General features: G+C 36.1%; 1 protein-coding gene across 6 annotated transcripts in view; it reads right to left on the reverse strand.

The window, feature by feature from the left end:
- Cad74A (cadherin 74A) overlaps positions 1-16,951 on the reverse strand; it is a 748,720-nt gene that overhangs the window by 378,095 nt on the left and 353,674 nt on the right. For all 6 annotated transcript variants that reach the window (XR_016546733.1, XM_090369392.1, XM_090369388.1 and 3 more), the window contains one exon: positions 6,419-6,661. Coding sequence is in view for 5 of the 6 variants with exons in the window: in XM_090369392.1 (XP_090225518.1) it covers positions 6,419-6,661 (243 nt within the window). In the remaining variant the exon portion in view is untranslated. The remainder of the gene's footprint in view (positions 1-6,418; positions 6,662-16,951) is intronic.

The following is a 16,951-nucleotide window of genomic DNA, read 5'->3' on the forward strand; positions in this document are numbered from 1 at the left end:
ATCTTTAGAATTTTTTATTTATTTCTCAATTGTCTTAATGGCCCGAGTTTCCATCCCCGCCGCTAGGAGGTGTGCCACCGCTATCTAGCAGCAATCTTCTTCTTTTAAATACGCTATTAATATAAACATTAAAATAACAAAATAAGCGTCTATCATTGAACAAAACATAGAGGATCTCTTTCTCCAGAATTTCAACTGATAGTTCCAAAGTATTTCTCAAATCAACATATTGTCCACAGTTCAACATAACATGTTCAGACGTTTCACTTTCACCACATGAGCACAAGCCAGTATTATGCAATCCTAATTGATGAAGTCGCAAAGCCAGTCCATGTCCAGTAATTACAAACGTGGCTTGCAGACCAAATTGCATCCAGCTCTTCTTCTTAAAATCAACAATATCAACCTTTGGCAAGAACATATAAGTCTGCCGACCTTTATCTGAGTTATCCCAATGTTCTTGCCATCTAATTTTTATTTCATCCATGAACCTTTTCTTTTCTGTCTTTAGGTCTCCACTGGAATATACTTTGTTAACATCTGGACAAGTGCTCACGCCACATATAGTTTTTCTTATATTTCGTTTTGTTAAGTATGAAAGTCCTGCTAACAAAACTTCATAGTATGCAGGCATTTTGCCAGCAATTACTTGCAAAGCGTCAGAGGAGACCGTCCGACATGCCCTCGTGATTCCTAACAGAGCAAATCTCTGAGCTTGTATTAAATACTTCTGGATTATCACATTACTAATTTTGTGTACCCAAGCTCCGGCACCGTAATTTATAATAGGTACGAATAAACAATCGTACATCAAATTCAAGGCTCTACCCTTGATTCCCCAGTCTTTTCTAATCACTCTTCAGAGCTTGGCATACAACACACTAATTTTTTCTTTAAGATATTTCACATGTTCAGTGAAAAGTAATCGCTCTTCTAATTTTAATCCCAGATATTTTACCACTCAGGCATATCTTACAGGTCTCCCCATCAACCTCACACTTGGCACTCTATTCATACTTAACTTTCCTTTCATTAACATCTGAACTGTCTTGTCTTTAGATATCTGTAGACTATGTTTTATCGTCCAATCTTCTAATTGCTTTAATGCCTCATTGGCTTTACCTTCGATCACAGAACGGGCATTTCCCTCCACAACAATTACCAAATCATCGGCATACGCTATTTTCCCGATATCAGAATCCATATTCAAATATTCATCAAACACCATGTTCCAAGCATAGGGACCAATAACCGAGCCTTGAGGACATCCTCTTGTAATCGTTTTAACAACCTGACCATATCTATTCTTTACAATCACTTCCCTATTGGAGAAGTAATCTTTAAACACAACATTTAAGCTAGTATTATTTATTTCACCAATTCTAGAGAGGACGCTATCCCAGCGAAGATAGTCAAAAGCGCCTTTAAAATCTATAAATACTGCTAAAACATATCTTTCTTCACTTCTTTCAACCATCCGCATCATATGACATATCGCGTCTTCAGTAGATAAGCCTTTCTTATACCCATATTGGCAACCAGACAATAATTCATTATATTTTGGCTTCATCATTAGACGATTCATACATATTCTTTCATAAGTTTTTCCAATCACTGAAAGAAGTGCTATCGGCCGATATGACCCTGATTCATTCAGCATCCGATTGACCCCTTTTATTAATAAAACTAACCGCGCCTTCTTCCACTCAGCTGGGAAAACACCCTCTTCCAAACACCTATTATACAAATTAAGATACAGCTCAGGTACCATTCCATATGTCCTTTTCATCACAGACACCTCAACTTTATCAAGGCCCGGTGATCGGCCATCTCTTGCCTGGTTCATGGCTTGATCAACTTCCCATTTTTCAATATTCTCTTCTTTAACCAAACTTCTTTGGTCCTGATATCGCCCTATAACTTCTTCACCATCATCTGGAAAGAGATCCTCTAAGACCTTTCCAACTGAGTCTTCCCAGGTTAAGGTTTGTTCCTGATTACTCCCAATAGTGCACGTTATATCCGACATATTTTTCTTATTAGTTACAATTCTAAAAATCGATTTCCAGGGATCTCTGGTGCCTTGCTCGCTCACGTATTTCTTCCACATTTCTTGCTTAGTTCTGCTGAAGGTTCTCACATAGTCTTTTCTCATAACTTGATATCTTTCTTTATAAATCTCACTTAATTCTCTATTTCCATTCCTTCTTGACTGTTGAAATTTCTTTCTACACAACAATGTTTGTTTCCTTTTAATAGTCAATTCATCAGTCCACCAAGAGACAGGTCTATTTACACAAAGACTATTTTTCATACTTTTCCAACAAGCTTCATTCAAGATCAAAGTAAGCTGTCTTACATAATCATTGGATGGTAGGCCTTCCCAATCTATCTCTCGAACCCTATTTAAAAATACTTCGTCAAACCTTGGCCACCTCGCACTTTTATCTAAATATCTATCAACATCATAACGTTCTCTAATACAATCAACTATTTCATATACAAAAGTGATACCATTGTGGTCACTAGTTGTAATATGTTCTTGAACTCTCCAATTCTTTATTTTTGCAACAATAGTATTTGTTGCTAGTGTGAGATCTATATGAGACTGCCCATGCACAGTAGAATACGTTGGAGGATGCCCAGCTGTATTCATCACCTCCCACCCAGAGGCAGCAAGGCATTCCTCAAGCAAATCTCTATCATCGGTTACCTCGCCACCCCAAAGAGGAGAGGTGGCATTCGAATCCATAGCTATCACCACCCCACAGGAACCAACCATGTTATACATTTTCTCTAAATAATCAACATAATGTATTATACTACTAGAAGGCTGACAATATACTGTTACCACATACAATCTTCCAAATTTACCTTGAATTTCACAACACAAATAATTTTCACTACTCAACAATAAAACCTTTGTAACAATAATATCAGTATCTTTAATTATTATAGCCGTCTTAGGACTATTCCCACATGAAACAACTCTATAACTCTGGGGATATCCAGTTACACAACCATTTGACACGTATAGTTCCTGTAGAAGTGCCACAGAAATATTCTCTTCCTCCATAATTTTATTCACTTGCAAGGATATTGCTCTTGCCCTTTGAGCATTCAACTGTAAAATCTTAAGTTTACTATCCATAAACTATTTTCCTTTTAAAAATCTCCATCGCTTTAACATACTCTGGGCATCTCTTATCCACAGCACTATGAGCAGCCTCACTTTTTGTTCCCTTACAATTACAACATTGCAGACTTTTCCCTCGCTCAGAACAATCTTTATATAAATGTCCTCCTGCACAATGACCACACCTTGCATCCCTCTTGCAATATTTCGCGACGTGGCCAAAGGCCAGACACCTATAACACTGGGTTACAGAAAAGATCTCTTTAAATTTATAGGCCATTAATCCAACAAACAGCCTGCTTTTTCTTTCACAACCTGCCATACATCTGGTGCCAACTGAATTATCCAATTGTTTAACTTAGTTCTCTTGTTTTCATTAACAGTCAAGACTTCCACTCCTTCTTTAAAGTTTTTATCACTTATATTATAATCTTGAAAATTTTTAATCCAAAGTTGCTGCAAAAATTAATCTTTTCCTAAATCCTTTTGAACATCAAACACAACAATCTTTGGAAACACTGGTCTTGGTATAACATACTTCAACCCTAAATCTTGTATTTTAGAGCACGCTTTTAATCTTGCAAGGTCATCACTCGTTTCCGCCTCAACCAACACTCCTCTATCTCTTATGGACTTGACATTTCGTACCTTTAGATTTGATAACATTGGTCTCACCTGCTCCAAAATCTCCATTTTCACATCATCACTAGTTTTATACTTGTCCGTCACAGCCTTGATTATCATAACCTTAGGAACAGTATCTGGGATCTTGCTCTTAACAACTGTAGAATATGTTTGCTTCACTTGTTTCTCTTCTTTTCTTTTAAGCCGATCTTTCAATACAATATTTTCTAATTGAACTTCTTGAGCCTTTTTCTCTAGTTTATCCCACTTCTCCATTATCATTCCAACAGCAGAAGTGGGAACCCTTGTCTGTCTATTCCAAAGGAACGCATGCAATTCAGTTCTTATCTCTCTAATATAAGCAAATCCATCAATATCTATTTTATCACCTACACTATCATCTCGTCGTCTTTTCTTTTTCCTTTTCTCGCCATCACTAACATCAGTTCCTCCACTCATCTTCTTCACTTTCTTTTTTGTCCCTTTTTGAGTATCAAGTTGAGGATCCGGCAACGATGATGACCTTTTCTTAGGATGATGACCTTTTCTTGCCAAAGTTTTTCCAGTGAACAATTCAACTTGAGTTAATTCCTTAGCATCTGTCAACACACTTATCTCAGTTAATTGTTTTGCTTCTGTCAACACATTAACTGCTATCTCTTCCACTTCATCTTCCGTTAACTCACATGAAGCCGCCAGCAGATCCTTATCTTCCATAGAAATCAAATTTTCTTCACTTGAGGAAGACATCTTGTATAATATAAAACAATTTTATTTACAACTAAAAACTGATAGTCAAAATTGACAATCAGTAAACTTTTTACAATATTTACAACGAAACACTGTTAGCAAGCAAGGCCCCGTTGATCCAAAGCCAAAATGAAATTTTAAAACTACTCAGAAAACTATTCAATGAGTATCTAAAACCAACTCCACCCAAGTTTAACAGGCGGAGATCCCAGAGGCCTATATTGTAAACCTGGATTTTCAGATTCAAGGCTATTTTAATGTTCTAGGACATGGAATACTCAATTAAGGGCACAGAAATGCTCCACTATTACAAGTGAGCAAAATTTCTTACCACAAAACAATCCAACATTAAAAGGGCACGGAAATGCCCTAAAACACCTCAAGAGGAGAAAAATTAAAAACTCCCCTTTTGAGTAAAATATAACGAGAACCGTGTCCCCTTTGTCTGGCTCACTTAGCCAAGCAGGGGATTCAACCCTGCCTGCCCACCCCGGACCACGAGGAGGTGTGAGCCTGGACGCTAGTTTTTCAGCTCTGAACCAAAAACAAACACTGTGTCTCGCACTAGTGCTGGCACTTCTTACAATCAGCAAGAAAATATATCAATTGCCCCAGCGTCGCCTCCGGGGCTGAATGAAGAGGACTGTAGAAATTACTCCAGGCATCGATGGGAATCGAATTCAGACTTCGAAAAATGAAGTCAAAGACAGCGCTGTATCATTCAAACTAAGCTGCCATGAGGAGATGAAATAGTGACAGGGTTAAATAATGCTAGAACAAGGATTCAAACTAAGGGAGTTACAGATTGGAGTATGACAAGTTCTCCTTTAATAAGCGAGCTTTTAATCACTGAAATAAATTGTCTCCATGGGTGGCTGAAGACAATGACTTTGAGACATTTAAATGACTACCGGAATTGGTGCTTACTACAGGGGAAAAAAAAGGGAACCACATAGGTAGTATCTTTTTTATTTATTTATTATTGTTTTTTTTGGATGGCACAGGCAGCAAAAACATCTGCTTTTCCTTGCACCATATGACTAATACTAATATAATATTATTATGATTATAATCTATCATTTTATTATTTTCAGAAAAAATAGCAAAAAAATGGGATTTGATTTGCTAAAGACCCATAATTTTTCTTCACATATGGCAGCTCATTCAACTAATTAAGTACATGTCATGACAGAATGCTTCTGACAGCTTTAGCAACTGTAAGAGTACACGATGCCATTGTCCAGCATTCTCATCTTTATAAGCAGCAAGTATTTGATGTATAAGATTTATACACTAAAAATCTACATCAAATGTACTGTAGTTGCTCTGATGTATCAAAGGGACTGTTATATCATTATTGAAAAAAAAAAATTAGATAAACTGAGGATCTAACTACCTCTTTCAGGGTTGAACCATTAGCATAACCATTCATGTCTAATGGCATACATGTGGAAAAAGTTTGGAAAACTATGATCATGTTGTTATTATTATTATTATTATTATTATTTGGTTTTTAGGAGCATTAGCAACTAAGGCCATATTGCTCCGGGAATATGCGGTGGTCATTCCCTGACCTTTCCGCATCCTCCGTATTTGGTGGTGACGGGCTCGAACCCCAGTCTAATCAAGAAGCATGTGCTACACACTGCTGCTCCTTCCCACCTGGCTGCGGAGGCGCCTATGATCATGTTGTCTGCAGTTCTGGAGTGATGCATATGGCAACTGTTAAACATATCCACTGATCATTTCCATACACTGGCACAAGTACCGGCCATTAGCTAACTAAGAGTTGTTCAATTTAGCAGCCACAACATGAAATCATAACTTTTCTGGCCTGGGACTACTGAAGAATATAAAAAAAAAGAAATAAAGCTCATATTTTCAGCAGACTAAATTATTCTCACTTACCTTAACTCGGATTATTAACTTTTTTTCTGATGATAATGGAGGCTCTCCTGCATCTGTAGCTTCTATGACAAGAGTGAATGTGCCCAACTGATTTGGCGTTTCAACAAACTTCAGAGGTTGTTGAAGAGATACTTCTCCGGTATCAGAGTTGATTGTAACACTGTTGGGTTCAGGCAAGTCACTAGACTTTATCTTATACTGCACTTTTCCACCTCCTTGAGTTAATCCATCTTCATCAGTAGCCTACAGAAACAAAGAAAATTCAAAAAAGTTGAATTTTCATAAATAAATAGTTCAAAATTAAAAGTAGCTAAATTAAAATAAGATTACTTATGACTAATATATAACATATAATATTATTTATGGATTATGGCATGTCATAGTAAACTTTCTTGGATTAATGTTACTAGTGGAGTCTCCCAGGGTTCAGTGCTGGGCCTATTATTGCTTCCTGAAATAGGCCTCTGAGGTTGGCAAAACTCATATCACAATAATAAACTTTTACACCTTCCTTTCAACTGTTGAGAAAGGAAGCGGATGCTTCCGAAAGCTACAGTCTAGTTTTAGCGCTTTTATTCTGTCATATTTTAAATGTTTTATATTTATTTTAATCCATTTTAAGTTTTATATTTATTGTAAATAGATTGTTCGTACTATATTTTATTTTACAGTATTAAAATTAATTTTCTTAATTCAATTTAAACGGTTGGTGTACGAGTTTATTATTGTGATACCCATTATTGTTGTTTTCTATATTTATTAGTGATACTGAATGAGCGATATCACGCTTAATACTAAGTTTGCAGTTGATACAATTTTTTTTTTTTTTTTTTACAAAGGTTGGCAGAGTGTTTAATCAGAGTAATCAGGACAAACATTGGTTACTACTGCATACACAAGTTGCTAGACATAGGTTGAAATTTGAATGTATAATAATGCCAATTGTACCTTAATATCAAAAAATGCAAGGTGTTTCTCATATGGGGAGTAGTAATCCCAGATTAACATACCAACTGTGCAGTACCACACTCAGGATAGTGGAGAATGAAAAAGACATGGGGTAATTGTGCAGTCAGATATGAAGCTCTCTGAGCAGCACAGACACTGCCACTTTATGGGGTGTTGTTAATGATATATACAGGAATTTTTCCAGGAGGGGATAAGGAAATGATTAGGCTACATCTTGAGTACTGCATATAGGTCTAGAGCAGGGCTGGGCAAATTTTTTTAAGTGGGCCGCATTGAGACATAGAGCTTGCAGGCCGCAATTGTTGTGGATGTCGGATCTATCTGACAGTGATGAGAAAAATCACCTTGTAGTTGGCCTCAACAAGATTTATCAAGATTTTTATAAGCAATACAATCAATCGGTACACAATCAATAAATACAAGAAACATAAAAAAATTAACAACTTTATTTTAATGGGATTTATGAAGCTTTTTACAATCATTAATCATCTTATTCTAGTTGGGTATTAATTTTGAAGTGGCAACTCTCAAAACACAACAAAGATTGTGTCCATCGGGGATGCTCAGTGTTTGTTTTTATTAATGTTCATTACAGAGAATGTTTGTTCACACTTATAGGTGGAACTGAAAATTGACATTTTTCTGGCCGAATTTTTCAGGTTACAAAACGTTTATGGGTCAAGACATTGTTTTTTATTTTATTTTGTAAATGGTTAAACCATGATTAACATCATCATCATATTGAACATGCAGACTTCAACGTGCCGCCAGGGCAATAAGCCCATATGCATTAAAAGTATCTCTAACAATTAAATTGGAATTTTGTATTGATATATATATATATATATATATATATATATTCAACACAATAATATATCAATATATAGACCTCATTAAAAAAAAAAAAAAAAAAAATTGTCATCTTATCTTGAACATAACTTCATAAAACCTTATAAAATCAATAATCATAAAATATAAAATTTTAAAACTTTTGACATGCATTTAGCCCTTCAACACAGGAAACAAGTTTCCTGTGCCTCTGGTTGGGAATCGAAGGGTGACACGAGTAATTACAGACCAGTTAGTTTAACTTCTGTTCAGGGTAAAATAATGGAGTCACTGGTTAAAGATGCACTGCAGGATCATCTAGACAAGACTGCAGCAATAATTCAGACAAATGTTAAGGGTAAATCTTGTCTGACAAATTTGATTGGGTACTATGATGTGGTCACAAAGGAACTGGATGCAAAAAATAATTTTGATATCATATACTTAGATTTCAGGAAAGCTTTTGACACTGTTGCACATGGAAGATTACTGTACAAATTGGAGCAGAATAGTATTAAGGGTAAGTAGCTACAATGGACAAAAGGGTGGTTGAGTGGGAGAAGACAGAGGGTGGTAATCAATGGGTGCTGCTCTTCGTGGACTAATGTTATTAGTAAAGTCCCACAGGGTTCGGTGTTGGGTCCACTGTTGTTTTGTATATTTATCAATGATATTGATGAAGATATATAAGGCTTAGTGTCAAAATTTGCAGATGATACAAAGGTTGGAAGGGTTGTTAATGACAGTAACGGCAGTGTGCTACTGCAACAGGATCTAGAAAATTTGGGCAGATGGGCTGAAGTGGCAACTGAAGTTTAACATTGACAAATGCAAAGTACTGCATATGGGTAGATATAACCCCAGAGAAACGTACCAACTGTGTGGAACTACACTTAAGGTGGTAGAAAATGAAAAAGATCTGGGAGTAATTATGCAGTCAGATATGAAGTTTTCTGAGAAATGCAGACAGGCTGCGAGGGCAGGTCATGGGGTTTTGTCAATGATATACAGGAATTTTGCTAGCAGGGAAAAGGAGGTGATTCTCCCTCTGTATAAGGCAATGGTCAGGCCATGCCTTGAGTACTGCGTACAGGTCTGGAGGCCTCATTTTAGGAAGGATGTAGATTTGCTTGAGCGTGTACAGAGAAGGGCAACAAGATTGGTGAGAGGAATGAAGGGATCCTTTTACCAAGAGAGGCTTAAGTTCAGCAAATTGCAATGGCTGAAGACTAGGCGCCTGTGAGGTGATCTGATTGAGGTGTATAAGGCCTTGAATGGTTGAGCAAGCTGAATTCTGATGGGATTCTTCCACTTGTTCAGATTACGAACCTAAGTGGGCATAAATTCAAATTGAGGAAAGACAGATGTAGAATAGATGTGCTGAAATTTGCCTTTAGCCAGTGGGTGGTTAATTGCTGGAACAAGCTTCCATCTGTTGTTGTGGAGGTTAATAGGTTGAATAAATTTAAGGAGGGGCTGGATGGACATTTGGAGGGAATTGTTTTGTAATTTTTTTTTTTTTTTTTTTTTGGCTAATGCTGCATAAGCTCATACACCTGCTTTCTTGCATTACATGCCACTACTACTACATCTCTAGCCACTAGGAGGCATGACTTTCACAAATTATGTTTCTCCTACATTTAAAAACTTTATTTACTTATTTGCAGAATAAAATAAAATTTTCTCTTGAATGAAACAAGAAAGGTAAATTATCTTCATTAAGCAAAGGCGTCCCTCTCTCCAGCTCTGCTCTCAAATCAACGTAATTAATACAGTTAAGCATGACATGGGCACCCATTTCTATTTCCCTGCAAGAGCAAAGACCAGATGGAACCAAACAAAACTAACTGAGCCTGGACATTAAGCCATGGCTCATGAGCAAGAAACAGGCATTAAGAGTAAACTGCAGTCACGGCTTTGCCTTAAAGTTTACAGCAGAGACAGAGGGCAGGAATATATATATCTCTCTGTCTTTCTCGGAGCTATGCCATCTCGTTGGCCATAGATTTATCAGCTCATCATTGATTCTTCTCCTCTCCACTGCCAACTGCTGCCTCGAAACACCCTCCCCACCCACTGGGCACGACTGAATGCCCAAAACATCAGTGGTGATGCCTCTCCTCAGAAAATACATTAGCCCAGCAAAGGCAACCATTAAATCAGCAGACATTTTCCTTTCTAAAACGTGAAGTGTGTCAGTAGAAGTAGTGCGGCAAGCCCTGGTTATGCCCAGAAGAATGAATCACTGGGCTGACAAAAGATGTTTTCTAAATACCACATTCAAGAGCCTCTTACACCAAGCCCCAGCGGCAAAAGTAATTATTGGGGAAAAAAATGCATTCATACAACATGTTCAGGAAATGACCCTTTATCCCCTAAATTCTCTAACCTATCATTCTAGTTACAAAGTTCCCAGTGCTAAAGTCACATTTTAAATCAATGAGCTCAAGCTGAACTTCAGCTGGTGCATTATCAATGCTTGAAGAGAATGGATCCCACACAATCGATAAATATGATTCAATTTTTCGGAAGTAGAGGAATCTGGTCCTGAATTCTTCAATGAAGTTTTTCATTGATGTTGTATAACCAACAAATTTATTTCTGAAATATTTCTTAGAGATGCCATTGTAGGAAAATGGACCAGGTTTTTTAGAACTCAATTGGCAAGAAAACAAGCACAGTTTAAGAAGGAAAGAATTCAAACTGATTATCATATCGTGTGCAAATTTATTTTCCCCTGGTAGCTCTTTGTTCGATATATTGAGGTGTGTAACAACATCCACTGTGAAAGCAAAATCGCAGATCCAACCTTCATCTTTAAGCTCAGTGAAACTGCAGTTATTTTTCTTTCTAAAAATAATATAATTACTTCTTTCAGCTCCTATACTCTACGAAGTACGTTTCCTAAACTTAACCACCTTACGTGACTATGATAAGGTATACTCACACTGAAGGTATTCTAGAAAGTTTATGAACTGTCGGTGATTTAATCCCTTGGATTGAATGAAATTTACAATCTTTATAATAGGTGTGTTTATATGATCCACATTGAGTACAGTTTTGCATAAGACTTGCTGATAAATAATACAATGAATTGGTATTATTTTGTGTTTTGGATCAGTCTCATTAATTTTGTCTTGAATAAATTTCTATAATCCGTTATTTTTAACAGTCAAATACGGTGCACTGTCCATTGTCACACTAATAATTTTATTCCAGGGTAAATTAAACCTCTTCAGACAATTTTCTACTTTTTCAAAAATATATGATCCAGTTGTGCAGGCTTGCATTGATTTCATGGATAACAACTCCTTGACGATTCCAAAATCGCTTTTACAAGTGCGAATGCAAATTAGTAACTGTGTAGCACCTTTTATGTCAGTACTTTCGTCGAGAGCCAGGGAATACCACTCGGCAGATTTCAGTTCTGCTGATAGTTGCTCTACCAAATTATCGGCAATATTTTTGACATGTTGAGCTATAGTATGCCAAGACAACCCTATGTTTTGGAATTCAGACTTCATAGATGGACATAACATTGTACTAGCTTCTAATGTGCATTCCTTAATGAACTCTCCATCTGAAAATGGTTTACATGCTACTGCGATTTTGCTGGCAATGATATCACTTACTTTTGTAGCAGCTCCCTGTTCATCATTTTGTCTTTAATAAAAACACTGTGCTGTAGAGATAATTTCCTAATGAGTTGATCACACATTGCTTTTCTTGCATCATCACTTAAGTTTTCTCCATGCATAGGATGTTTAGTCATGTCATGTCTCTTAATGTTATATTCTTTAAAAACAGAAACACTTTCATTGCAAATGAGACACATAGCCTTATTTTTAATGCTAGTGAAAAAATATTTAGTTTTCCATTCTTCATTAAAAGTACAACACTCAACCTCAATTTTTCGTGTTTTACTAATTTTATGAAATATACAGGAATAACAAAATTAAAACAAAAGTCACAAGTATGCTCAAATTATAAGCTAATAAGATAAGTTTGTCACAAGTTCAAAAGATAAATCCAAATCAAACCATTACAAAATAACTTAAAACATCAATTCAACCCAGAAAACTTCGCATGTCAGCGATCACAGACTAATCCAACTAGGTGGTAATCCACTCACCTAACCAATTTCAACTTCACCATACTGATTTTTATATAAACTTTGTAAATCCACACACAAGAACACTGTTACTGTGAGCGACAAACTCCATACTACATGACTGTCTGATTCGAACTGGAGGTAGAAAGTAAGGATTCACGTCCCTATTGTTCCATATGCATGCAATTACTCAGTAATTTTGTCAAAACAGTATTTCTCAGAAGTTCCATCATAGCATTGTGAAGATAGTATACAACTGTCACTGCTGATTCCATTGTATTTATTATAGTATGAGAGTATTATAAGATACATGATAGTATTCATTATTTTGATAAAGTAACTAGTGAAATGACAGCATGAGGAAGAATTTTAGGAAGAATGTGCATCAGTTGGAACAACTAAGAGAAGAACTAAGAGATTATTGAGAGGTATAAAAGGGTGCTCTTAAAGGAAAGACATCAATTCTGCAAACTGCAGCACCTGAACACTAGGCACCTGGGAAAAATCTGTTTGAGGTGTTTAAGGTTCTGAATGGACTGAGTAAGCTCAATGTTGATGGAATTTGTCCTCTTACTCAGACTACACAAATATTAGACAAATTAAAATTAAGGAAGGATAGTTGCATAGTAGAAAAATGAGATTGGTTGGAACAAACTCCCATCTGTTGTTGTAGACGTGGGTAGTGTGAATAAATTGAAGGAAGAACTAGACAAACTGTTACAAGGGTTGAACAGGTGATATGGGAAGTGTTGGTTTTCTTTTAGATGATGTTGTATAAGCTTGCTTTCTTGCATCATTTGCTATTACTTCTACTACTAATAGAATAATAATAATATGAGATTATATATAGAAAAGATGGCAGACATATCCCATAAATGAGTTTATCATTATTCACAAAGAATTCAGCACAAAAAAAATTTATGAGAAATGGGCAAAAGATTTGATTGTATATAAAAGAGGGAGAAGATCAACTGTACAAACAAAATTCTTGTGATATTTTTCTTAATACAAATATGTTTTTCAGCCACATATGAAACTTGGATACATTACTACTACTACTACTATGCAGAAAACACAAATTCAGAGAATAATCCAAGAAGCAGCATTATGAAGTAGCATAATTCTTTCCATAATAAATTTCAAAGTGTAACGGAACCAGTTTTTTTTGAGGCAAAGAAGTTAAATGGATAACTCCATTATATGTAAAGATTATGTTTCTGTGTTGTCAGACTACAGAGAGAACAACATTCAAGCTATTTTATTATTATTATTATTATTATTATTAGAAGTAGCAAGAATGGCAAATGATGCAAGGAAGCAAGATCATACAACATCAGCAAAAAAAGAAAAAAAATCCAACACTTCCCATTTTACCTATTCATTTCCTTTAACAGTTTATCTAGTGCTTCCTTGAATTTAGTCAAACTGCTCACTTGACTTCTACAACACAACATGGGAGTTTGTTCCAATGATCAGCACCCTATGGTTGACTGTCAGAACAATATGAAGGCAAATTTCTGTACATCCAACCTGCAACCATCTTTCCTCAGTTTGAATTTATGCCCACTGAAGTGTGTAGTCTGAGGAAGGATTCCATAGAATTGAGCTTAATCCATTCAAAGCCTCATACACATCAATCAGGCCACCTTGCAGATGTGTAGTCTTCAGATGCTGCAATTTGCAGAACTGAAGCCTTTCTTGTAAAAGCATCCCTTTGTTCCCCAGTCTCATTGTGCATCTCTATACTCTCTATACCCAGCAGCTCTATATAACCTTCCTAAATGAGGCCCACAGACCTCTATGCAGTAAGATGTGGCCTATGCAGTAAGATTGGTCAGAAGACTGCCCCTTAATAAATTCATGGAGCAGGATCGTCAACAGTTAATTCATTTGTATCTAGTTGACCAATGTGATTTAACCCCTTCCTTCTATTGTTTACTGAAATCTTTCTTCGTAAAAGCACCCCTTTGTTATATATTATTATAAAACAAAGGGGTGCTTTGTTATATATATTTTTTTGCATTCTTTGTCAGAGATTTATCATAAACTAGTCATCAATAACTTGATTGATGACTAGTTTATGTCTGCTGCAGGCATCTGTAGCATCTGATAATTTATATACAGTACATCCCATGCATTTTTCTTCACTGTCACGAGTCTCATCAGTTTGCTTGACATCCATTTAGGTCTATCCCTTAAACTGTATCTCTTAGTTGGTATAAAAGCCTAGTAGCTTACACATTAACACCCCTTAATGCTTTCCATTTAGCATTTGCTATTGGTAAATTCACCAGCTGGTCCTACTGAATAGAATTGAAAAACTATCTAAAAATTCTGTAGTCACTTTTATGAAAGCAAAAAAAAGCAAATCATCCCTTGCCATTGATAGTAGTTACATCTTTAACTAAATCCTAAATCAATGCATTGATTTAGGATTGTAATAATTATTATTATTATTATTATTATCCATATGCTGCACCAGCCAAAATAAAAAAATAAAAAAATTCTGAGTTACCCTGAGAGAGAGAGAGTGAGTCAGAAGTAGAAGGGAATTACCAAGAAAGCAAGAAAGAGAAGAATGATGATATCCAGCTCAGGATCCTGGATTTGCCAAGCCCATGCTCACCAGATGTGAGCCCCTGGGGTAAAATGTTCCACCAAGACTCCCAGCATGTCTTGAAATCCCCAACATTTTGCTTCCAGGCTCTTGCATGTTCAAACAGAAGCAATGCAAGAATCCCTTTCACCTATATCCTTGCAAATATCCTTGCTCCTATATCATCTGCAAATATACTTACTCCCCTTCTACTTATGTGTATTCCATTCCTGTAGAAACATTTTCCTGCTAATGAGCACAGGCCATGCTGAACAAAATTCCACCCTATGAGACTTGCACAGTCTCTTAAGGCCTGAACTGATTGACAAGGCCCTCATTATATACTCCCTCCTATTGTGTCTGGGCAGGATTGCACACTCTCAATTTCAATCCTAACTCACAACTTTTTGTCAATATTGCTCTGCACTTATTAACTAAAATCTCAGATCTCCTGCTCTTAATATCATTAGTGCCAACATGTACAACAATATTACCTTTGTGTCTTAATAAGATAATAGCTGTTGTACATCATCATCTACTTTAGTACCTGGCAGACATATTCTGCTCCTATTCCACCTGTCCTTTTTGCACAATATATTTCCCACTTTCCTGACAATCAAGTCACTAGCAATAGCTCCTTCTATGGGACCAAGGATCTCTCCTATGGAGAATGTCTTTGTGTTATTTAAATTGCTTGGCAATACTCAACCTATTTGCCCTCTGGACCATATATATTGAAACTATTCTATATGTATACATTAAATCAATTCATGACCAGGCAAATTTAAAAATTGCTGCAACAACAATTAATGTTGGAATAATCATGCTTTGTGTAACATTTCTGATCATTAATTTAGCTATAATGGCAATCCAATATAACAAGTGGTTTTACATTTTCTCAGGCTGTCATTATAGTGAATTTTATTCTAAATATACATATAATATACAGAACGAAAGTTTATCCTAAAAGTTTAATGACTAATCTTATAAATAATAACAGACAGTACTCACAAACTATGACACATTTCTGTTTTGAAGCAGTTTCTATTCTGTATTGGTACAATATTTCCATCTTGGCACCTCCGTAGCCAGGTGGAAAGGAGCAGCAGTGCGTAGCACACGCTTCTTGATTAGACCGGGGCTCAAGCCCGTCACCACCAAATACAGAGGATGCGGAAAGGTCAAGGAATGACCACCGCATATTCTCGGAGCAATATGGCCTTAGTTGCTAATGCTCCTAAAAACCAAATAACAACAACAATATTTCCAACATTTGTATAATAAGGTTGTTGAAGCAACTTTGGAAGTCATTTTTAGCGATATTGTTCATAAACTCTGTCAACTGCTTGAGTGTGTGGAATGTCCTTGTAAAATTGGTGTTTCATGGCCTTCTGATGTAAGACTATGTAGAACCAACTTTGCACACAACAGTGTAAAAAAAAAGACAAAGAAAGAGAGCATTCACTGTCATGTGTGAATTTATTGGAGAATTAATGAATTTGCAAAATATCAGATATCAAAAAATCTGACATTTCAGGAGTTGCCTTGCTCCCTACTTCTGAGGCTATAAAAAGTAAAAACATGTGGGGGGGAGGGATCATACATGATATTGCTATTAAAACCATGGATCCTCACATTCTAGCTCACTTAAATATGGGGTGTCGGTATGATAGGTATCCAAAATTATAAATTAAAAATTTATATCTCAACTGATTTATCATATGCTTACAATCAATCTTTTTCAGACTGACACAAAAAATAACTGAATAATAAACTGTCCCTATTTGAGTATATAATCAATCATACCTTATAGGCAAATAGTGTGAAGAATGGTTTTGTTTTTTCCTCTCACAAAGCCCTTTAAATTTGGGAGTGATTGTAGACAACTGAATTCTCATGTTGGGTGTGACATCCAGTCTGTAACGATATTTAGATTTTGTTTAAAAAAAAGAAGTAAAATTCAAAGTAGCCGTTACAGAAATTATCCATGGATCCCCTGAGTACTGTTCATAGAGCTCAGTTTGGGAAC

Source organism: Mastigoproctus giganteus, chromosome 3 (assembly GCF_048544385.1).
Source record: "Mastigoproctus giganteus isolate SK-2022 chromosome 3, ASM4854438v1, whole genome shotgun sequence".
Classification (NCBI taxonomy): Eukaryota; Metazoa; Arthropoda; class Arachnida; order Uropygi; family Thelyphonidae; genus Mastigoproctus; species Mastigoproctus giganteus.